Below are 23,682 nucleotides of genomic sequence, written 5' to 3'. Positions count from 1 at the left end.
ACTGTAATGTGGATTGCCTTCCTTCCTGTGTCTCATCTGTATAAAGGACGCGTTCACACCGGAGTATTTTTCCCAGGGATAGTTCCCATAGTTCCTGGGATTTTGCGTTCACACCAAAAAGAACCTTTTCACCCCTTTTCAGTCCCTGCTAGAGAGGTGGTTCTTTCCTGGGGAGGAAAAGGTTCCAATTTCTATCGGCTGGGCGAATTGCAAACCACGCCCCAGTAAAACTCTGAAAGGTTTTGTGAAGCGACGCAGGGAAGTTGTTTGCAGCCGGCAAGTACGGCAAAGTACTTGGTGTGAAAGCGGCTCTTGCCTTTTGGGTCAGAACCTGGTGCTATCTCCTCGTGCAGGACCGCTGGCCTTCCAGCTGGAAACATGATTGATTCTCTGAAATGCTGTAACTCCTTATGAAATAACTGGACTTTGGTGTAAGCGTGTATATTTGTTCTTTTCTTACCAGAAGGGGATTCAGTTTATGTCAGAAGATAAAACTAACCTCTACTTTTGTTCTGAGCCGTCCACTCTGAACTCTGGGAAACACTGAACTGCTGGTGCTGGTATTTAATTACACCAAACTCTGTTCACTTTTCTACCCGTTCGAGTTTGGAAACTGTTCGATTCACTGAACATTACTCTCTGTTTTGATGTATTACTATAAAGGCATGCATAGAAATACAAACCGAGTCCTGTACTGCAGTCCTGCTTCACGGGTCGGCGAGACTGAATGTGTTTTCTCTGTTTCCAGCGCATCCGGCTGCAGAACCGCCCCATGAACCAGCTGAAGGTTGGACCAGTTCTTGGCTGATTGGGGACCCTCTTTAGTCCAAAGGTCAGACCAGCGTACGGACCGTCTTTGGGCTCAAGGCTGGACCAGTTCTGGACAGAAGGTTGAACTATCTTTAGGCAGAATATTGGTCCAGACTGACCCCATCTTTAGGCTGATGGTTGGACCTATTTTCACTGAAAGTTGGACCAGTTCTAGGCTGATAGTGGACCATCTTTTGTCCAATAGTTTGAACATCTTAAGGCTGAATATTGGACCTGACTGAGCCCATCTTTCGGGGGAAGGTTTCACAATCTGTAGGCAGAAGATTCTACCTGTTCTAGGTAAAGGTTTAAGATTGGACCAGCGTACGGCTTTTGGACATCTGGAGTTAGAAAGCTGGATCAGTTCTAAGCTAAAGGTTGGACCTGATCTGGACTGACGCTTGGACCATCTTTAGACAGACGATTGGACCTGATCTGTACTGACGGTTGGACCTTATCTGGACTGACGCTTGGACCATCTTTAGACTGACGCTTGGACCTGAGCGAGCTCAGCTCTGGCTGACGTGGATCTGTCCGATGACCTGCCAGTCCTCCGAGTCCACGGAAACCATCGAGAGCGACCGGCGTTCGGACAACAGCTCCAGGGTGGTGGAATCAGACGAGAGCCGCATCGCCTCGGCCATGAAGGACCTGAGGAACACAGGTACGTCTGAAACCTGGTTTATCACAGCCGTCTAAACCCAGAACCAGCAGAGCTTTGAAGAGATTTGAATGGCAATAAAGGTATCAAAAGAAAAGCCAAAATAACCGCAAAAGGAAAACAGAGAAGGATGATTAGTGAAGTCCGGCCGTAAGACTTCTAAAAAGCTTGTTTTTCTGAATGGAGTTCTGTTTGATCAAAGCTAGGCTAAGCTAAAACAGTAAATCCTCCGTCTACATTCAAAATAACGTCATCAAATCATAAATAATGCAGCAGATGTGTTTCACAGTCAGTCCATGTTTTGTGTCGGCCCTGCCAGTGTACTGCCACAGAGAACAGAACAGACCAACCATTCAAACTGTAAATTCATTCATAACAGTTGAAGTCATTTTTAAATTGTGCCAGTTTTGAATGTTTAATAATATTTGATTTGATTTGCATATTGACTGTTTAATGTTTCCTCTGCCGTATTGTTTTGTGTTCATTTGCTGTAACTTTGTTCGTGCTGCCCTCTTGGTCGACTTTAATCTCAATGAGACTTTTACCTGCTTAAAGGATATTGTTGTGAACACAGTGAGTATCCTCTTCCAACATGAGAGCAACTTGATATCAAAGGTATCAACTGTGAACATGACAGGATGTGTGATTACCTAGCAGAGCATCAGGACTGTTTGAGGCATATGATAGCTATGTGATGAACATGATGATTCAGTGTCTAGCTCAGGGGGGGCCAACCCGTCAGAGGTTAAGAGCCACATGTTGTCTATGTTACTGCAAAGAGCCACATGTTGTCTGTTACTGCAAAGAGCCACATGTTGTCTGTTACTGCAAAGAGCCACATGTTGTCTGTGTTACTGCAAAGAGCCACATGTTGTCTGTGTTACTGCAAAGAGCCACATGTTGTCTGTGTTACTGCAAAGAGCCACATGTTGTCTGTGTTACTGCAAAGAGCCACATGTTGTCTGTGTTACTGCAAAGAGCCACATGTTGTCTGTTACTGCAAAGAGCCACATGTTGTCTGTGTTACTGCAAAGAGCCACATGTTGTCTATGTTACTGCAAAGAGCCACATGTTGTCTGTTACTGCAAAGAGCCACATGTTGTCTGTGTTACTGCAAAGAGCCACATGTTGTCTGTTACTGCAAAGAGCCACATGTTGTCTGTGTTACTGCAAAGAGCCACATGTTGTCTGTGTTACTGCAAAGAGCCACATGTTGTCTGTGTTACTGCAAAGAGCCACATGTTGTCTATGTTACTGCAAAGAGCCACATGTTGTCTGTTACTGCAAAGAGCCACATGTTGTCTATGTTACTGCAAAGAGCCACATGTTGTCTGTGTTACTGCAAAGAGCCACATGTTGTCTCTGTTACTGCAAAGAGCCACATGTTGTCTATGTTACTGCAAAGAGCCACATGTTGTCTATGTTACTGCAAAGAGCCACATGTTGTCTCTGTTACTGCAAAGAGCCACATGTTGTCTATGTTACTGCAAAGAGCCACATGTTGTCTATGTTACTGCAAAGAGCCACATGTTGTCTATGTTACTGCAAAGAGCCACATGTTGTCTGTGTTACTGCAAAGAGCCACATGTTGTCTATGTTACTGCAAAGAGCCACATGTTGTCTATGTTACTGCAAAGAGCCACATGTTGTCTCTGTTACTGCTAAGAGCCACATGTTGTCTATGTTACTGCAAAGAGCCACATGTTGTCTGTGTTACTGCAAAGAGCCACATGTTGTCTGTGTTACTGCTAAGAGCCACATGTTGTCTATGTTACTGCAAAGAGCCACATGTTGTCTATGTTACTGCAAAGAGCCACATGTTGTCTGTGTTACTGCAAAGAGCCACATGTTGTCTGTGTTACTGCAAAGAGCCACATGTTGTCTGTGTTACTGCAAAGAGCCACATGTTGTCTGTGTTACTGCAAAGAGCCACATGTTGTCTGTGTTACTGCAAAGAGCCACATGTTGTCTATGTTACTGCAAAGAGCCACATGTTGTCTGTGTTACTGCAAAGAGCCACACGTTGTCTATGTTACTGCAAAGAGCCACATGTTGTCTGTGTTACTGCAAAGAGCCACATGTTGTCTGTGTTACTGCAAAGAGCCACATGTTGTCTGTGTTACTGCAAAGAGCCACACGTTGTCTATGTTACTGCAAAGAGCCACATGTTGTCTGTGTTACTGCAAAGAGCCACATGTTGTCTGTGTTACTGCAAAGAGCCACATGTTGTCTGTGTTACTGCAAAGAGCCACATGTTGTCTGTGTTACTGCAAAGAGCCACATGTTGTCTGTGTTACTGCAAAGAGCCACATGTTGTCTATGTTACTGCAAAGAGCCACATGTTGTCTGTGTTACTGCAAAGAGCCACATGTTGTCTGTGTTACTGCAAAGAGCCACATGTTGTCTGTGTTACTGCAAAGAGCCACATGTTGTCTGTGTTACTGCAAAGAGCCACATGTTGTCTGTGTTACTGCAAAGAGCCACATGTTGTCTGTGTTACTGCAAAGAGCCACATGTTGTCTCTGTTACTGCAAAGAGCCACATGTTGTCTCTGTTACTGCAAAGAGCCACATGTTGTCTATGTTACTGCAAAGAGCCACATGTTGTCTCTGTTACTGCAAAGAGCCACATGTTGTCTCTGTTACTGCAAAGAGCCACATGTTGTCTCTGTTACTGCTAAGAGCCACATGTTGTCTATGTTACTGCAAAGAGCCACATGTTGTCTATGTTACTGCAAAGAGCCACATGTTGTCTATGTTACTGCAAAGAGCCACATGTTGTCTATGTTACTGCAAAGAGCCACATGTTGTCTGTGTTACTGCAAAGAGCCACATGTTGTCTGTGTTACTGCAAAGAGCCACATGTTGTCTGTGTTACTGCAAAGAGCCACATGTTGTCTGTGTTACTGCAAAGAGCCACATGTTGTCTGTGTTACTACAAAGAGCCACATGTTGTCTATGTTACTGCAAAGAGCCACATGTTGTCTATGTTACTGCAAAGAGCCACATGTTGTCTATGTTACTGCAAAGAGCCACATGTTGTCTGTGTTACTGCAAAGAGCCACATGTTGTCTATGTTACTGCAAAGAGCCACATGTTGTCTGTGTTACTGCAAAGAGCCACATGTTGTCTATGTTACTGCAAAGAGCCACATGTTGTCTATGTTACTGCAAAGAGCCACATGTTGTCTGTGTTACTGCAAAGAGCCACATGTTGTCTGTGTTACTGCAAAGAGCCACATGTTGTCTATGTTACTGCAAAGAGCCACATGTTGTCTATGTTACTGCAAAGAGCCACATGTTGTCTATGTTACTGCAAAGAGCCACATGTTGTCTATGTTACTGCAAAGAGCCACATGTTGTCTGTGTTACTGCAAAGAGCCACATGTTGTCTGTTACTGCAAAGAGCCACATGTTGTCTGTGTTACTGCAAAGAGCCACATGTTGTCTGTGTTACTGCAAAGAGCCACATGTTGTCTGTGTTACTGCAAAGAGCCACATGTTGTCTATGTTACTGCAAAGAGCCACATGTTGTCTGTGTTACTGCAAAGAGCCACATGTTGTCTGTGTTACTGCAAAGAGCCACATGTTGTCTGTGTTACTGCAAAGAGCCACATGTTGTCTGTGTTACTGCAAAGAGCCACATGTTGTCTGTGTTACTGCAAAGAGCCACATGTTGTCTGTGTTACTGCAAAGAGCCACATGTTGTCTGTTACTGCAAAGAGCACATGTTGTCTGTGTTACTGCAAAGAGCCACATGTTGTCTATGTTACTGCAAAGAGCCACATGTTGTCTGTGTTACTGCAAAGAGCCACATGTTGTCTGTGTTACTGCAAAGAGCCACATGTTGTCTGTGTTACTGCAAAGAGCCAATGTTGTCTGTGTTACTGCAAAGAGCCACATGTTGTCTGTGTTACTGCAAAGAGCCACATGTTGTCTGTGTTACTGCAAAGAGCCACATGTTGTCTATGTTACTGCAAAGAGCCACATGTTGTCTCTGTTACTGCAAAGAGCCACATGTTGTCTATGTTACTACAAAGAGCCACATGTTGTCTATGTTACTGCAAAGAGCCACATGTTGTCTATGTTACTGCAAAGAGCCACATGTTGTCTGTGTTACTGCAAAGAGCCACATGTTGTCTGTTACTGCAAAGAGCCACATGTTGTCTGTGTTACTGCAAAGAGCCACATGTTGTCTGTGTTACTGCAAAGAGCCACATGTTGTCTGTGTTACTGCAAAGAGCCACATGTTGTCTATGTTACTGCAAAGAGCCACATGTTGTCTGTGTTACTGCAAAGAGCCACATGTTGTCTATGTTACTGCAAAGAGCCACATGTTGTCTGTGTTACTGCAAAGAGCCACATGTTGTCTGTGTTACTGCTAAGAGCCACATGTTGTCTATGTTACTGCAAAGAGCCACATGTTGTCTATGTTACTGCAAAGAGCCACACGTTGTCTATGTTACTGCAAAGAGCCACATGTTGTCTATGTTACTGCAAAGAGCCACATGTTGTCTATGTTACTGCAAAGAGCCACATGTTGTCTGTGTTACTGCAAAGAGCCACATGTTGTCTGTGTTACTGCAAAGAGCCACATGTTGTCTATGTTACTGCAAAGAGCCACATGTTGTCTGTGTTACTGCAAAGAGCCACATGTTGTCTGTGTTACTGCAAAGAGCCACATGTTGTCTGTGTTACTGCAAAGAGCCACATGTTGTCTGTGTTACTGCAAAGAGCCACATGTTGTCTGTGTTACTGCAAAGAGCCACATGTTGTCTGTGTTACTGCAAAGAGCCACATGTTGTCTGTGTTACTGCAAAGAGCCACATGTTGTCTGTGTTACTGCTAAGAGCCACATGTTGTCTATGTTACTGCAAAGAGCCACATGTTGTCTGTGTTACTGCTAAGAGCCACATGTTGTCTGTGTTACTGCTAAGAGCCACATGTTGTCTGTGTTACTGCAAAGAGCCACATGTTGTCTGTGTTACTGCTAAGAGCCACATGTTGTCTGTGTTACTGCAAAGAGCCACATGTTGTCTGTGTTACTGCTAAGAGCCACATGTTGTCTATGTTACTGCAAAGAGCCACATGTTGTCTGTGTTACTGCTAAGAGCCACATGTTGTCTGTGTTACTGCAAAGAGCCACATGTTGTCTGTGTTACTGCTAAGAGCCACATGTTGTCTGTGTTACTGCAAAGAGCCACATGTTGTCTGTGTTACTGCAAAGAGCCACATGTTGTCTGTGTTACTGCTAAGAGCCACATGTTGTCTGTGTTACTGCTAAGAGCCACATGTTGTCTGTGTTACTGCTAAGAGCCACATGTTGTCTGTGTTACTGCTAAGAGCCACATGTTGTCTATGTTACTGCAAAGAGCCACATGTTGTCTGTGTTACTGCTAAGAGCCACATGTTGTCTGTGTTACTGCTAAGAGCCACATGTTGTCTGTGTTACTGCAAAGAGCCACATGTTGTCTGTGTTACTGCAAAGAGCCACATGTTGTCTGTGTTACTGCAAAGAGCCACATGTTGTCTATGTTACTGCAAAGAGCCACATGTTGTCTATGTTACTGCAAAGAGCCACATGTTGTCTGTGTTACTGCAAAGAGCCACATGTTGTCTATGTTACTGCAAAGAGCCACATGTTGTCTGTGTTACTGCAAAGAGCCACATGTTGTCTATGTTACTGCAAAGAGCCACATGTTGTCTATGTTACTGCAAAGAGCCACATGTTGTCTATGTTACTGCAAAGAGCCACATGTTGTCTGTGTTACTGCAAAGAGCCACATGTTGTCTATGTTACTGCAAAGAGCACATGTTGTCTATGTTACTGCAAAGAGCCACATGTTGTCTATGTTACTGCAAAGAGCCACATGTTGTCTGTGTTACTGCAAAGAGCCACATGTTGTCTGTGTTTACTGCAAAGAGCCACATGTTGTCTGTGTTACTGCAAAGAGCCACATGTTGTCCTGTGTTACTGCAAAGAGCCACATGTTGTCTATGTTACTGCAAAGAGCCACATGTTGTCTATGTTACTGCAAGAGCACATGTTGTCTGTGTTACTGCAAAGAGCCACACGTTGTCTATGTTACTGCTAAGAGCCACATGTTGTCTATGTTACTGCAAAGAGCCACATGTTGTCTGTGTTACTGCAAAGAGCCACATGTTGTCTATGTTACTGCAAAGAGCCACATGTTGTCTGTGTTACTGCAAAGAGCCACATGTTGTCTGTGTTACTGCAAAGAGCCACATGTTGTCTATGTTACTGCAAAGAGCCACATGTTGTCTTGTTACTGCAAAGAGCCACATGTTGTCTGTGTTACTGCAAAGAGCCACATGTTGTCTATGTTACTGCAAAGAGCCACATGTTGTCTGTGTTACTGCAAAGAGCCACATGTTGTCTGTGTTACTGCAAAGAGCCACATGTTGTCTATGTTACTGCAAAGAGCCACATGTTGTCTATGTTACTGCAAAGAGCCACATGTTGTCTGTGTTACTGCAAAGAGCCACATGTTGTCTATGTTACTGCAAAAGAGCCACATGTTGTCTGTGTTACTGCAAAGAGCCACATGTTGTCTGTGTTACTGCAAAGAGCCACATGTTGTCTCTGTTACTGCAAAGAGCCACATGTTGTCTCTGTTACTGCAAAGAGCCACATGTTGTCTCTGTTACTGCAAAGAGCCACATGTTGTCTATGTTACTACAAAGAGCCACATGTTGTCTATGTTACTGCAAAGAGCCACATGTTGTCTGTGTTACTGCAAAGAGCCACATGTTGTCTGTGTTACTGCAAAGAGCCACATGTTGTCTCTGTTACTGCAAAGAGCCACATGTTGTCTCTGTTACTGCAAAGAGCCACATGTTGTCTCTGTTACTGCAAAGAGCCACATGTTGTCTATGTTACTACAAAGAGCCACATGTTGTCTATGTTACTGCAAAGAGCCACATGTTGTCTGTGTTACTGCAAAGAGCCACATGTTGTCTATGTTACTGCAAAGAGCCACATGTTGTCTAGTGTTACTGCAAAGAGCCACATGTTGTCTATGTTACTGCAAAGAGCCACATGTTGTCTCTGTTACTGCAAAGAGCCACATGTTGTCTGTGTTACTGCAAAGAGCCACATGTTGTCTTGTTACTGCAAAGAGCCACATGTTGTCTATGTTACTGCAAAGAGCCACATGTTGTCTGTGTTACTGCAAAGAGCCACATGTTGTCTATGTTACTGCAAAGAGCCACATGTTGTCTGTGTTACTGCAAAGAGCCACATGTTGTCTGTGTTACTGCAAAGAGCCACATGTTGTCTGTGTTACTGCAAAGAGCCACATGTTGTCTGTGTTACTGCAAAGAGCCACATGTTGTCTGTGTTACTGCAAAGAGCCACATGTTGTCTGTGTTACTGCAAAGAGCCACATGTTGTCTGTGTTACTGCAAAGAGCCACATGTTGTCTATGTTACTGCAAAGAGCCACATGTTGTCTGTGTTACTGCAAAGAGCCACATGTTGTCTATGTTACTGCAAAGAGCCACATGTTGTCTGTGTTACTGCAAAGAGTCACACGTTGTCTATGTTACTGCAAAGAGCCACATGTTGTCTGTGTTACTGCAAAGAGCCACATGTTGTCTGTGTTACTGCAAAGAGCCACATGTTGTCTGTGTTACTGCAAAGAGCCACACGTTGTCTGTGTTACTGCAAAGAGCCACATGTTGTCTGTGTTACTGCAAAGAGCCACATGTTGTCTGTGTTACTGCAAAGAGCCACATGTTGTCTGTGTTACTGCAAAGAGCCACATGTTGTCTCTGTTACTGCAAAGAGCCACATGTTGTCTATGTTACTGCAAAGAGCCACATGTTGTCTGTGTTACTGCAAAGAGCCACATGTTGTCTCTGTTACTGCAAAGAGCCACATGTTGTCTGTGTTACTGCAAAGAGCCACATGTTGTCTATGTTACTGCAAAGAGCCACATGTTGTCTATGTTACTGCAAAGAGCCACATGTTGTCTATGTTACTGCAAAGAGCCACATGTTGTCTATGTTACTGCAAAGAGCCACATGTTGTCTATGTTACTGCAAAGAGCCACATGTTGTCTATGTTACTGCAAAGAGCCACATGTTGTCTATGTTACTGCAAAGAGCCACATGTTGTCTGTGTTACTGCAAAGAGCCACATGTTGTCTGTGTTACTGCAAAGAGCCACATGTTGTCTCTGTTACTGCAAAGAGCCACATGTTGTCTATGTTACTGCAAAGAGCCACATGTTGTCTATGTTACTGCAAAGAGCCACATGTTGTCTGTGTTACTGCAAAGAGCCACATGTTGTCTGTGTTACTGCAAAGAGCCACATGTTGTCTGTGTTACTGCAAAGAGCCACATGTTGTCTGTGTTACTGCAAAGAGCCACATGTTGTCTATGTTACTGCAAAGAGCCACATGTTGTCTGTGTTACTGCAAAGAGCCACATGTTGTCTGTGTTACTGCAAAGAGCCACATGTTGTCTGTGTTACTGCAAAGAGCCACATGTTGTCTGTGTTACTGCAAAGAGCCACATGTTGTCTATGTTACTACAAAGAGCCACATGTTGTCTGTGTTACTGCAAAGAGCCACATGTTGTCTGTGTTACTGCAAAGAGCCACATGTTGTCTATGTTACTGCAAAGAGCCACATGTTGTCTATGTTACTGCAAAGAGCCACATGTTGTCTATGTTACTACAAAGAGCCACATGTTGTCTGTGTTACTGCAAAGAGCCACATGTTGTCTGTGTTACTGCAAAGAGCCACATGTTGTCTCTGTTACTGCAAAGAGACACATGTTGTCTGTGTTACTACAAAGAGCCACATGTTGTCTGTGTTACTGCAAAGAGCCACATGTTGTCTATGTTACTGCAAAGAGCCACATGTTGTCTGTGTTACTGCAAAGAGCCACATGTTGTCTGTGTTACTGCAAAGAGCCACATGTTGTCTATGTTACTGCAAAGAGCCACATGTTGTCTGTGTTACTGCAAAGAGCCACATGTTGTCTATGTTACTGCAAAGAGCCACATGTTGTCTGTGTTACTGCAAAGAGCCACATGTTGTCTGTGTTACTGCAAAGAGCCACATGTTGTCTGTGTTACTGCAAAGAGCCACATGTTGTCTGTGTTACTGCAAAGAGCCACATGTTGTCTGTGTTACTGCAAAGAGCCACATGTTGTCTGTGTTACTGCAAAGAGCCACATGTTGTCTGTGTTACTGCAAAGAGCCACATGTTGTCTGTTACTGCAAAGAGCCACATGTTGTCTCTGTTACTGCAAAGAGCCACATGTTGTCTGTGTTACTGCAAAGAGCCACATGTTGTCTATGTTACTGCAAAGAGCCACATGTTGTCTATGTTACTGCAAAGAGCCACATGTTGTCTATGTTACTGCAAAGAGCCACATGTTGTCTATGTTACTGCAAAGAGCCACATGTTGTCTGTGTTACTGCAAAGAGCCACATGTTGTCTGTGTTACTGCAAAGAGCCACATGTTGTCTATGTTACTGCAAAGAGCCACATGTTGTCTATGTTACTGCAAAGAGCCACATGTTGTCTATGTTACTGCAAAGAGCCACATGTTGTCTATGTTACTGCAAAGAGCCACATGTTGTCTATGTTACTGCAAAGAGCCACATGTTGTCTATGTTACTGCAAAGAGCCACATGTTGTCTGTGTTACTGCAAAGAGCCACATGTTGTCTGTTACTGCAAAGAGCCACATGTTGTCTGTGTTACTGCAAAGAGCCACATGTTGTCTATGTTACTGCAAAGAGCCACATGTTGTCTGTTACTGCAAAGAGCCACATGTTGTCTATGTTACTGCAAAGAGCCACATGTTGTCTGTGTTACTGCAAAGAGCCACATGTTGTCTGTGTTACTGCAAAGAGCCACATGTTGTCTATGTTACTGCAAAGAGCCACATGTTGTCTATGTTACTGCAAAGAGCCACATGTTGTCTGTGTTACTGCAAAGAGCCACACGTTGTCTATGTTACTGCAAAGAGCCACATGTTGTCTATGTTACTGCAAAGAGCCACATGTTGTCTGTGTTACTGCAAAGAGCCACACGTTGTCTGTGTTACTGCAAAGAGCCACATGTTGTCTGTGTTACTGCAAAGAGCCACATGTTGTCTGTGTTACTGCAAAGAGCCACATGTTGTCTATGTTACTGCAAAGAGCCACATGTTGTCTGTGTTACTGCAAAGAGCCACACGTTGTCTGTGTTACTGCAAAGAGCCACATGTTGTCTGTGTTACTGCAAAGAGCCACACGTTGTCTGTGTTACTGCAAAGAGCCACATGTTGTCTGTGTTACTGCAAAGAGCCACATGTTGTCTGTGTTACTGCTAAGAGCCACATGTTGTCTGTGTTACTGCAAAGAGCCACATGTTGTCTGTGTTACTGCAAAGAGCCACATGTTGTCTATGTTACTGCAAAGAGCCACATGTTGTCTATGTTACTGCAAAGAGCCACATGTTGTCTGTGTTACTGCAAAGAGCCACATGTTGTCTGTGTTACTGCAAAGAGCCACATGTTGTCTATGTTACTGCAAAGAGCCACATGTTGTCTGTGTTACTGCAAAGAGCCACATGTTGTCTGTGTTACTGCAAAGAGCCACATGTTGTCTGTGTTACTGCAAAGAGCCACATGTTGTCTATGTTACTGCAAAGAGCCACATGTTGTCTGTGTTACTGCAAAGAGCCACATGTTGTCTGTTACTGCAAAGAGCCACATGTTGTCTATGTTACTGCAAAGAGCCACATGTTGTCTGTGTTACTGTAAAGAGCCACATGTTGTCTGTGTTACTGCAAAGAGCCACATGTTGTCTGTGTTACTGCAAAGAGCCACATGTTGTCTGTGTTACTGCAAAGAGCCACATGTTGTCTGTGTTACTGCAAAGAGCCACATGTTGTCTGTGTTACTGCAAAGAGCCACATGTTGTCTGTGTTACTGCAAAGAGCCACATGTTGTCTGTGTTACTGCAAAGAGCCACATGTTGTCTGTGTTACTGCAAAGAGCCACATGTTGTCTATGTTACTGCAAAGAGCCACATGTTGTCTATGTTACTGCAAAGAGCCACATGTTGTCTGTGTTACTGCAAAGAGCCACATGTTGTCTGTGTTACTGCAAAGAGCCACATGTTGTCTATGTTACTGCAAAGAGCCACATGTTGTCTGTGTTACTGCAAAGAGCCACATGTTGTCTGTGTTACTGCAAAGAGCCACATGTTGTCTGTGTTACTGCAAAGAGCCACATGTTGTCTATGTTACTGCAAAGAGCCACATGTTGTCTGTGTTACTGCAAAGAGCCACATGTTGTCTGTTACTGCAAAGAGCCACATGTTGTCTGTGTTACTGCAAAGAGCCACATGTTGTCTGTGTTACTGCAAAGAGCCACATGTTGTCTGTGTTACTGCAAAGAGCCACATGTTGTCTGTGTTACTGCAAAGAGCCACATGTTGTCTGTGTTACTGCAAAGAGCCACATGTTGTCTGTGTTACTGCAAAGAGCCACATGTTGTCTGTGTTACTGCAAAGAGCCACATGTTGTCTGTTACTGCAAAGAGCCACATGTTGTCTATGTTACTGCAAAGAGCCACATGTTGTCTGTGTTACTGCAAAGAGCCACATGTTGTCTATGTTACTACAAAGAGCCACATGTTGTCTATGTTACTGCAAAGAGCCACATGTTGTCTCTGTTACTGCAAAGAGCCACATGTTGTCTGTGTTACTGCAAAGAGCCACATGTTGTCTGTGTTACTGCAAAGAGCCACATGTTGTCTGTTACTGCAAAGAGCCACATGTTGTCTATGTTACTGCAAAGAGCCACATGTTGTCTGTGTTACTGCAAAGAGCCACATGTTGTCTGTGTTACTGCAAAGAGCCACATGTTGTCTATGTTACTACAAAGAGCCACATGTTGTCTGTGTTACTGCAAAGAGCCACATGTTGTCTGTGTTACTGCAAAGAGCCACATGTTGTCTGTGTTACTGCAAAGAGCCACATGTTGTCTATGTTACTGCAAAGAGCCACATGTTGTCTGTGTTACTGCAAAGAGCCACATGTTGTCTGTGTTACTGCAAAGAGCCACATGTTGTCTATGTTACTGCAAAGAGCCACATGTTGTCTATGTTACTGCAAAGAGCCACATGTTGTCTGTTACTGCAAAGAGCCACATGTTGTCTGTGTTACTGCAAAGAGCCACATGTTGTCTGTGTTACTGCAAAGAGCCACATGTTGTCTGTGTTACTGCAAAGAGCCACATGTTGTCTATGTTACTGCAAAGAGCCACATGTTGTCTGTTACTGCAAAGAGCCACATGTTGTCTATGTTACTGCAAAGAGCCACATGTTGTCTGTGTTACTGCAAAGAGCCACATGTTGTCTGTGTTACTGCAAAGAGCCACATGTTGTCTATGTTACTACAAAGAGCCACATGTTGTCTGTGTTACTGCAAAGAGCCACATGTTGTCTGTGTTACTGCAAAGAGCCACATGTTGTCTGTGTTACTGCAAAGAGCCACATGTTGTCTATGTTACTGCAAAGAGCCACATGTTGTCTGTGTTACTGCAAAGAGCCACATGTTGTCTGTGTTACTGCAAAGAGCCACATGTTGTCTATGTTACTGCAAAGAGCCACATGTTGTCTGTGTTACTGCAAAGAGCCACATGTTGTCTATGTTACTGCAAAGAGCCACATGTTGTCTGTGTTACTGCAAAGAGCCACATGTTGTCTATGTTACTGCAAAGAGCCACATGTTGTCTGTGTTACTGCAAAGAGCCACATGTTGTCTCTGTTACTGCTAAGAGCCACATGTTGTCTGTGTTACTGCAAAGAGCCACATGTTGTCTGTTACTGCAAAGAGCCACATCCAACACACCGTCACTGATACCGCTGGTTTCAGTCTTTTGTTTTCTGGAGACAAGATTTCAACCACGTCACTGATGCGTTTCTGTGGCATTGGGATATATATGTTTTAAATCCTCTGGAGCAGAGAGAGGAGCTGTGGTAATTGTTATTGATTTAATGCATCAGAGTTTCTTAGGGTCAAAAACACTAAACTCACAACTTCAAATTAAAGCGTTTAGTGTATTTAATAAAAGAGCACACGTTCAATGTGAAAAGTGACAGCAGTTATAGATTATTTGCAATTTGGTGCTAAATATATATTTATATCTAAAAAAAAATAAATGATATATATTTTTTTAAACACCTTGAATTTCAGGGGGGGCGGGGGGCTCAGTTGGCGCCCCTCCAAGACAATGGTAGGGGAAACACTGGATAGTGTTTAATCAACGATAGGTTTCCCCCCCCTCAAAGGTGATTGGTTCTCTGCATCCAGGTATTATTGTGATTGGCTCTTGGGCCACATCAAAATTAGACGCGCTGTCAACCCCTCATACTGACACCGGACACCACACGTAGGGAGAGCCGGGACGAAAGTAACACAGGACGAAAGTAACACGGGACCAAAGTAACACGGGACCAAAGTAACACGGGACCAAAGTAACGGAGCGATTTTATCCGAGCCGAAACAACTTTGACCGGCCAAATGACGTCAGAATGATCAGCATTCGATACTTAACAGACCTACTAAATATCAGGTTTAACTGTCAGGAGTAGTGTTCTCACGATACCAACATTTTGGTTTCGATGCCAAGTCAAGAATTCAGATTCCGATTATTTTTCAATACTTTTCTTAAAAAAAGGGAAACAGTCTTAAATGTAATTATGGTGCTTTATTTCACACCAGAACCAGAACACAAACTTTTAAACAATGAGAACAATAAATAAAATAAATGACAAGAATTCGTGCAGCCATGCTTCTCGTTTTCTCACATGCTCTGGCAGCTAGCGTGTGCACAAGAGAGGGGAGGGGCTTAGAGCGTGCTTGAGAGGGGAGGGGCTTAGAGCGTGCTGGAGAGGGGCTTAGAGCGTGCTGGAGAGGGGAGGGGCTTAGAGCGTGCTGAAGAGGGGAGGGGCTTAGAGCGTGCTGGAGAGGGGAGGGGCTTAGAGCGTGCTTGAGAGGGGAGGGGCTTAGAGCGTGCTGGAGAGGGGCGGGACTGCAGGCACGGCTGCAGTACAGGGATTGGAAGCAGAGCGCTGAACACACGGCTCTTATTAAAACAGCGCTTTCTCCCCGGAGTACTTTCCCCCGTCATTCTTAAAGTACCGATACTAATGAAACGGAGGAATCGTAACGTTGTTAACGGCAGGGTATCGCGGTATACCTTTCAAGTATCGGTACACCGTGCAACACTAGTCAGGAGTCAGTGTCTCTCCCCCAAACTCACACATATAAAATTCGATATGAACTGAAGAACCGCATGAAACTAGGCAAAGAGCCGCATGCGGCTCGAGAGCCGCGTGTTGTTCACCCCTGCTCTACGGAGAGAGACATATGACAAGCATGCTCATTTCTGACGTGGAGCTAATCTGAAGTAAACATTGAATACTGCTTTCTATTCCTCCATCTTGTGACTGTGGAACTCCCTCTCTTGGATATCAGCATGTGAAGGACACTGTTCAGGAACTAGTTGATGCTCTGTATGTGATGACTCCTTCCATTCTGGAGAGGATCACAGATACATGGATCAGAGGCTGAAGCTCAAGCCGGGGACCAGGGAGAGTTTTCTAACAGATGTATATGTGATTGTATTTCATCGAGTCTCTCTCTCCCCCCTCAGGCTGGTACTGGGGCGGTCTGACGGCGAACGAGGCCAAAGAGATCCTTCAGGAGACGTCTGAGGGAACCTTCCTGCTGCGGGACTCGTCTCAGAGCGACTTCCTGTTCACCATCTCCGCCATGACGTCCGCCGGGCCGACCAACCTGCGCATCGAGTTCAAACACGGCAAGTTCAAGCTGGACTCGGTGCTTCTGGTTCGTCCGCGACTACGCACCTTCGACAGCGTGGTTCACCTGGTGCAGCACTACATCACGCTATCCAGGTCCGGAGACCGCGCGGCGAGGAGCTCTTCGTCTACGGTGAACTCTTCGTCTTCGTCCTCCTCTTCGTCCTCCTCTTCCTCGGTGCAGTTGTTGTTGACGCGCCCGGTGTACACGGCCTTGCCGCCACTACAGCATCTGTGTCGCCTCGCCATCAACAGCCGGACGCCACAGGTTCAGGACCTGCCGCTACCCAACAGACTGAAGGACTACCTGAGGGACTACAGCTATCACGTGTAGCCCAGCTGGTGGGTTAGCACGTTAGCTCGGCTGCTAAGATAACGCCTCTGTGATGCTCTCCAGCATTTCAAACAGGAAGTCAGGTAACCAATAACTCCTCAGATCCTCTTCTTCACTCTCTGAAACACTGAAGGCGTCTCTGACTCACCTGGAGGTCCTTTCTTCTTCTCTGGTTCTTTAGCGCTTATCGAGACGTTGAGTTTGACGATTTACCTTAAAGTCACAGAAAATATCAGAGAGATTTTTAAACGAGCTTTAAGACGTTTACATCACGTGAACTCTCGACAGCAGGAAGACTCATATATCTGAACCGCCTCCATTGGACTCCTTTGTTTACTTCTGGAACATAGTGACATCACTAGGGAACACTCGCGCTCCTATTGGCTAGCGCTCCAACACATTGTACGTGATAGGCTAAGGGGCGGGACATCTCTAAGCTGGTAGACCAATCACAACAGAGCCGGCCAGCTTGTGGAAATAAATGCAGGGTTACAATCAACGTTATTATCAGTTAGTGTCGGTTCATATTTGATGTGTTTATTTAAATTCATTGAGTTAAAAAAACATCAGAGAAAAGGTTGTTAGAGCAACATCCTGACATTTTTATTTATTATTTTTATCCCATTAAAAAGTCCCAAAATCAATTAAATTGATTTATAAACAAAACATCAAATGTTCCTTTCTGTTGCTTCAGAAGTACGGCTCCTTTCCGAGAGCCGTTCAAAGAGCCGTTGGTTTTAAGGGGGCGGGGTCACTTGGTTTATCTGCAGAATAATCCCCAGGATACAGATTGACTGTTTTGCCAGAAATCTACTTTAACTCTCAGAAGACGTCTAACTTGCTTCATCTCTCGAACTCCAACTCGAGCAGCGTCACGCCATCGTCTACGGCTCATGTGCGTTCAGGAGAGCGAGTCCCCGTAGAGCCGAGTGGATCTATGGCCGGCAGTGAACCAACGATAAAAAGAACGACTCGGTTCCCTTCGTTCCAAAGAGCCGTTCACTCAGAAGTGAGTCGACGCGTTAGAAATAGAGAGTTACGTTGATTCAAATCAAATCAAGTTTTATTTATGAAGCACGTTTGAAAGTGATCTTTGGTCGAGCCAAAGTGTAATGTAATAAAAACACTACCATCAAAATAAAAGACAATCAATTACAACAGATATAGAAAACTCAGGGAGGAGTCAGGAGGAGTCATGAGGAGTCAGGAGGAGTCAGGAGGAGTCAGGAGGAGTCAGGAGGAGTCATGAGGAGACAGGAGGAGTCAGGAGGAGTCAGGAGGAGTCATGGGCCTACTCCGCTCTGACTAGAAGGCCAGGGAGAAGAAGTGAGTCTTCAGAGTTGATTTAAAACCCCCTAGAGTCTGGGCCGACCTCACATGGAGGGGCAGAGTGTTCCAGAGCCTGGGGCCAGCTGAAGGCTCGGTGCCCTCAGGTTTAGAGCCTGGGGCCAGCTGAAGGCTCGGTGCCCTCTGGTTTAGAGCCTGGGGCCAGCTGAAGGCTCGGTGCCCTCTGGTTTAGAGCCTGGGGCCAGCTGAAGGCTCGGTGCCCTCAGGTTTAGAGCCTGGGGCCAGCTGAAGGCTCGGTGCCCTCTGGTTTAGAGCCTGGGGCCAGCTGAAGGCTCGGTGCCCTCAGGTTTAGAGCCTGGGGCCAGCTGAAGGCTCGGTGCCCTCAGGTTCTGAGCCTGGGGCCAGCTGAAGGCTCGGTGCCCTCAGCTTTAGAGCCTGGGGCCAGCTGAAGGCTCGGTGCCCTCAGGTTTAGAGCCTGGGGCCAGCTGAAGGCTCGGTGCCCTCGGGGTTAGAACCTGGGGCCAGCTGAAGGCTCGGTGCCCTCGGGGTTAGAACCTGGGGCCAGCTGAAGGCTCGGTGCCCTCGGGTTTAGAACCTGGGGCCAGCTGAAGGCTCGGTGCCCTCAGGTTTAGAGCCTGGGGCCAGCTGAAGGCTCGGTGCCCTCAGGTTTAGAGCCTGGGGCCAGCTGAAGGCTCGGTGCCCTCGGGGTTAGAGCCTGGGGCCAGCTGAAGGCTCGGTGCCCTCGGGTTTAGAGCCCGGGGCCAGCTGAAGGCTCGGTGCCCTCGGGTTTAGAACCTGGGGCCAGCTGAAGGCTCGGTGCCCTCAGGTTTAGAGCCTGGGGCCAGCTGAAGGCTCGGTGCCCTCAGGTTTAGAGCCTGGGGCCAGCTGAAGGCTCGGTGCCCTCGGGGTTAGAGCCTGGGGCCAGCTGAAGGCTCGGTGCCCTCGGGTTTAGAGCCCGGGGCCAGCTGAAGGCTCGGTGCCCTCTGGTTTAGAACCTGGGGCCAGCTGAAGGCTCGGTGCCCTCAGGTTTAGAGCCTGGGGCCAGCTGAAGGCTCGGTGCCCTCGGGTTTAGAGCCTGGGGCCAGCTGAAGGCTCGGTGCCCTCAGGTTTAGAGCCTGGGGCCAGCTGAAGGCTCGGTGCCCTCAGGTTTAGAGCCTGGGGCCAGCTGAAGGCTCGGTGCCCTCTGGTTTAGAGCCTGGGGCCAGCTGAAGGCTCGGTGCCCTCGGGTTTAGAACCTGGGACCAGCTGAAGGCTCGGTGCCCTCAGGTTTAGAGCCTGGGGCCAGCTGAAGGCTCGGTGCCCTCAGGTTTAGAGCCTGGGGCCAGCTGAAGGCTCGGTGCCCTCAGGTTTAGAGCCTGGGGCCAGCTGAAGGCTCGGTGCCCTCGGGTTTAGAGCCTGGGGCCAGCTGAAGGCTCGGTGCCCTCTGGTTTAGAGCCTGGTCTTAGGCGCTACCAGCAGCAGCTGGTCAGCAGACCTTAAGGCTCTGGGGTGTAGCGCTGGAGGAGTTCAGCTCCATAGGAGGAGCCAGACCATTCAGGGCTTTGAAAACTAATAAAAGGATTTTAAAATCAGTTCTGACCCGAACTGGAAGCTGGTGCAGTGAGGCCAGAGAGGGGGTGATGTGGTCACGCTCTTTGTGTCCAGTCAGAAGACGTGCAGCTGCGTTCTGCTCTAGCTGCAGGCGTCTGATTGAGGCCTGGTCCGTACCCACGTACAGAGCGTAGCAGTAATCCAGTCTCGAGGTAACAAAGGCGTTCATAACCCTTTCCAGGTCTTTAAAACATCAAAAGGACTTGGTTTTGGCCAATAGTCGTATTTTAAAAAAGCAGGTTTTGACTACGGTGCTGACCTGCTTATCAAATCTAAAAGTGCTACTGAAGGTCACTCCAAGGTTCATGACAGAGGGGAGGATGTTATCTTTGAGGGAGCCCAGAGTATCAACCGGAGAGGCTGGAGGTTGGGGTCCAGAAAAGAGGACCTGGTCTTGCTCTCGTTCAGGGTGAGGAGGTTTTGGCTCAGCCAGGATTTGATTGATTTTGTTTAGTTTGAAAGAAAAGCTGCTTTAAACTAAATCTGTACATTTATTTGAAAGACTTGCACTGACATCTAAAGTCTCTAAAGATATCTCAAAAATGTAGTTTTAAAGAAAAAACAAATCTTCAAGAAAAACCGGTGTGTTAGCTTGGACCAAAGCAAAAGATGAGTCGATCAAATGATAAATAAATATCAAATAAACTGAAATCTAAAAAAGATTTTTTCCCATGTTTTTTCTGCAGTGGGTTTGTTGTTGTTGTTGTTGTAACGGAGGCCTCTGATTGGCTGACGGGTGACCTCGAGAGTCCACAGAGTGCGCCTCCGATCGATAAGAATCAAAACAAACAGACGTGGTGTTTTGATCTGAAAGCCAACGACCTGCAGCTGGACTTCAGTCTCTCTCCTCCGCAGCACGTCTTAAACACCGAGTCTCCAAAGTGCTTCACCACGAAACACAAGACACGAAAAGATCAAAGGCTCCGGACGGACCCTTTCGGACCACTCAGACTGACTCCAGGGGAAAGAGGTGGGTCTCCAGGCGGGGGCAGGTCGTTCCAGAGCCCGGGGGCTACCGCTGAGAACCCTCGGTCTCCCCGGGTCTTTTTCTTAGTTTTAGGGGCGACCAGCCGACCTCAAAGGGGGGGCACACCTGTAGGGGGGTCGAGGTGAACCGAAGGGCCAGCCCAGAAGCTCCATCTTAGAATGAACAGGAACTGAAACTGAGATGAAACCTTTCGAGGCGGTTTGTGTCCCGTGGAGTCGGGAGGACACAAGCTGCCAACATTTACTAATGCATCAACAAAGGACATTAAATACACACACACACACACACACACACACACACACACACACACACACACACACACACACACACACACACACACACACACACACACACACACACACACACACACACACACACACACACACACACACACACACACACACACACACACACACACACACACTCTTAGTTTTTCATTTAGCTTTCTTATAAATTAATTAGTTTCTATTCAGTTCCTTTTTTTTATTCAGTTTAGTATTTACCTATTTTCAAATGCAGGGAATTTGATTCTTATTTCAAACAGATATAGATATTTAATACATGCATTTAGAAATCAATAAAAAGTTAATATACTAAAATAATGAATTAGGAGAACTAATAAAAAAATTAAATATACAAACAAATAAAAAAATGTGTAAAAATATACAAATATTAAATTCATGCAAAATTAATTCAATATATTAAAAAAATGTGAATAAAAGGAAATAATTGGGAGAAAACTCGTTTGATGTAATTTATTTGATCTTTGGTTCATTTAATAAAACATTTACTGATTCAAGTAATTTATTTTAAAAATAATATTGGCAGCTTTTATCCTCCGTCACGTTTGAGTTACATTTCAGAGTTTTATCACATTTCTGTTTACATTTGAATGTTTCTCTGACTTTAACGTAATCGTCAAACTAACCTTTTATTATTTCACTGTAAATGTCCCACGGCCATCTCTACTGATCATAGTTCCATCGTTGAGGTCGACTAGAATAGATTCACATTGTTCAATGTTCCAAACTCTCATTGGTTTCTCAAACAGCATCTCTGTATAGTCTGTGTATTCACTCTCTGTCCTACACGTCTTGTTGGAGCTCCCCCCCCCCCCCCCCCCTCCCTGTGAGCCCACTGTGCTCTGATTGGTCAGCTCGCCCACTCTGTTCTGATGAGTCCACCGTTACAGCTGAACATTGGCGTTTGTTAGCAACCAGGAAATGACCCCAGTAAGGACGAACAGATGAGAATGCTGCGTGGGGTCTGGGGGCCGCGTTGTGTGTGTGTGTGTGTGTGTGTGTGTGTGTGTGTGTGTGTGTGTGTGTGTGTGTGTGTGTGTGTGTGTGTGTGTGTGTGTGTGTGTGTGTGTGTGTGTGTGTGTGTGTGTGTGTGTGTGTGTGTGTGTGTGTGTGTGTGTGTGTGTGTGTGTGTGTGTGTGTGTGTGTGTGTGTGTGTGGGGCAGACAGGTCTTCTCTGTGTTAGAGTGTTACTCCCTACAGGGTGTCCTCTGATGGTTTGAGACTCTGCAGAGCGGTCCCATGCAGAAGCTACAGAACCCAAGGGGACGGGTCAGAACCAGAGAAGCAGGACACGGGCCCTTTGAGGATGATTTAAACCTGAGGGTCCCAGCAGGCCGCTCAGGGAGACGTTCATATCTGCTCCTCTTATATCTGGAGCGTGTTTTATATCAAAACCCTGGAGATGAATCTTTCTTCCCGACCCTAACGAGCAGATCTTTGTACATATCTCCGCTGCAGCTCGGTTTCACCTTTTTACAGAATATTTATTGATTGTGTTTTATTTTGTAAAGCCTCTGAAAGCATGTCATGTTGATCAGCTCTGTGACATCAATAAAGTTTGATATGGTGCTTCATCAGCCTGGTGTTTGTTTGATATTACTACACACCATTATACTGTCCTGTATTCTTATCATGACATTACATTACATTACATAAACACCTGACACTAGTGTTCTTCCCTTTTTCACTCTGACTTAGGGATGTTTAAAATGTAACCCTATTTCTCTAATTGTATTAAAGATAACAGGAAGTTAATCATTAAGTGAGACAAGGAGAAGTACACACATCCTGTACTCAAGTAGAAGTATACACATCCTTTACTCAAGTAGAAGTATACACATCCTTTACTCAAGTAGAAGTACACACATCCTGTACTCAAGTAGAAGTATACACATCCTTTACTCAAGTAGAAGTACACACATCCTGTACTCAAGTAGAAGTATACACATCCTTTACTCAAGTAGAAGTACACACATCCTTTACTCAAGTAGAAGTACACACATCCTTTACTCAAGTAGAAGTACACACATCCTTTACTCAAGTAGAAGTACACACATCCTTTACTCAAGTAGAAGTACACACATCCTGTACTCAAGTAGAAGTACACACATCCTTTACTCAAGTAGAAGTACACACATCCTTCACTCAAGTAGAAGTACACACATCCTTTACTCAAGTAGAAGTACACACATCCTTCACTCAAGTAGAAGTACACACATCCTTTACTCAAGTAGAAGTACACACATCCTTTACTCAAGTAGAAGTACACACATTCTTTAATCAAGTAGAAGTACACACATCCTTTACTCAAGTAGAAGTACACACATCCTTTACTCAAGTAGAAGTACACACATTCTTTACTCAAGTAGAAGTACACACATTCTTTAATCAAGTAGAAGTACACACATCCTTTACTCAAGTAGAAGTACACACATCCTTTACTCAAGGAGAAGTACACACATCCTTTACTCAAGTAGAAGTACACACATTCTTTAATCAAGTAGAAGTACACACATCCTTTACTCAAGGAGAAGTACACACATTCTTTACTCAAGTAGAAGTACACACATTCTTTAATCAAGTAGAAGTACACACATCCTTTACTCAAGTAGAAGTACACACATCCTGTACTCAAGTAGAAGTACACACATCCTTTACTCAAGGAGAAGTACACACATCCTTTACTCAAGTAGAAGTACACACATCCTTTACTCAAGGAGAAGTACACACATCCTTTACTCAAGTAGAAGTACACACATCCTTTACTCAAGTAGAAGTACACACATTCTTTACTCAAGTAGAAGTACACACATTCTTTAATCAAGTAGAAGTACACACATCCTTTACTCAAGTAGAAGTA

At 45.2% G+C, this 23,682-nt stretch overlaps 1 protein-coding gene across 2 annotated transcripts; it reads left to right on the top strand.

The window, feature by feature from the left end:
• Positions 1-1,342: 1,342 nt before the first annotated feature.
• On the top strand, positions 1,343-22,399 carry socs2 (suppressor of cytokine signaling 2). Of its 2 annotated transcripts, XR_013803170.1 has the most exons (3): positions 1,343-1,474; positions 16,156-16,738; positions 20,219-22,399. XR_013803170.1 is itself a non-coding variant. In XM_079653729.1 (2 exons), the coding sequence occupies exons 1-2, from the start codon at positions 1,348-1,350 to the stop codon at positions 16,653-16,655; spliced, it is 627 nt and encodes a 208-aa protein (XP_079509855.1). In that variant the 5' UTR covers positions 1,343-1,347; the 3' UTR covers positions 16,656-18,234. The 2 variants fall into 2 exon arrangements, 1 of the variants encoding a protein (XP_079509855.1); XM_079653729.1 differs by lacking the exon at positions 20,219-22,399 and having other exon boundaries at positions 16,156-18,234.
• The last annotated feature ends 1,283 nt before the right edge of the window (positions 22,400-23,682 follow it).

This window comes from Notothenia rossii, assembly GCF_949606895.1.
Source record: "Notothenia rossii genome assembly, chromosome: 10".
Lineage (NCBI taxonomy): Eukaryota > Metazoa > Chordata > Actinopteri > Perciformes > Nototheniidae > Notothenia > Notothenia rossii.
The sequence above is the reverse complement of the archived record's forward strand: the minus strand, read 5'-3'. Positions and strand labels throughout refer to the sequence as shown.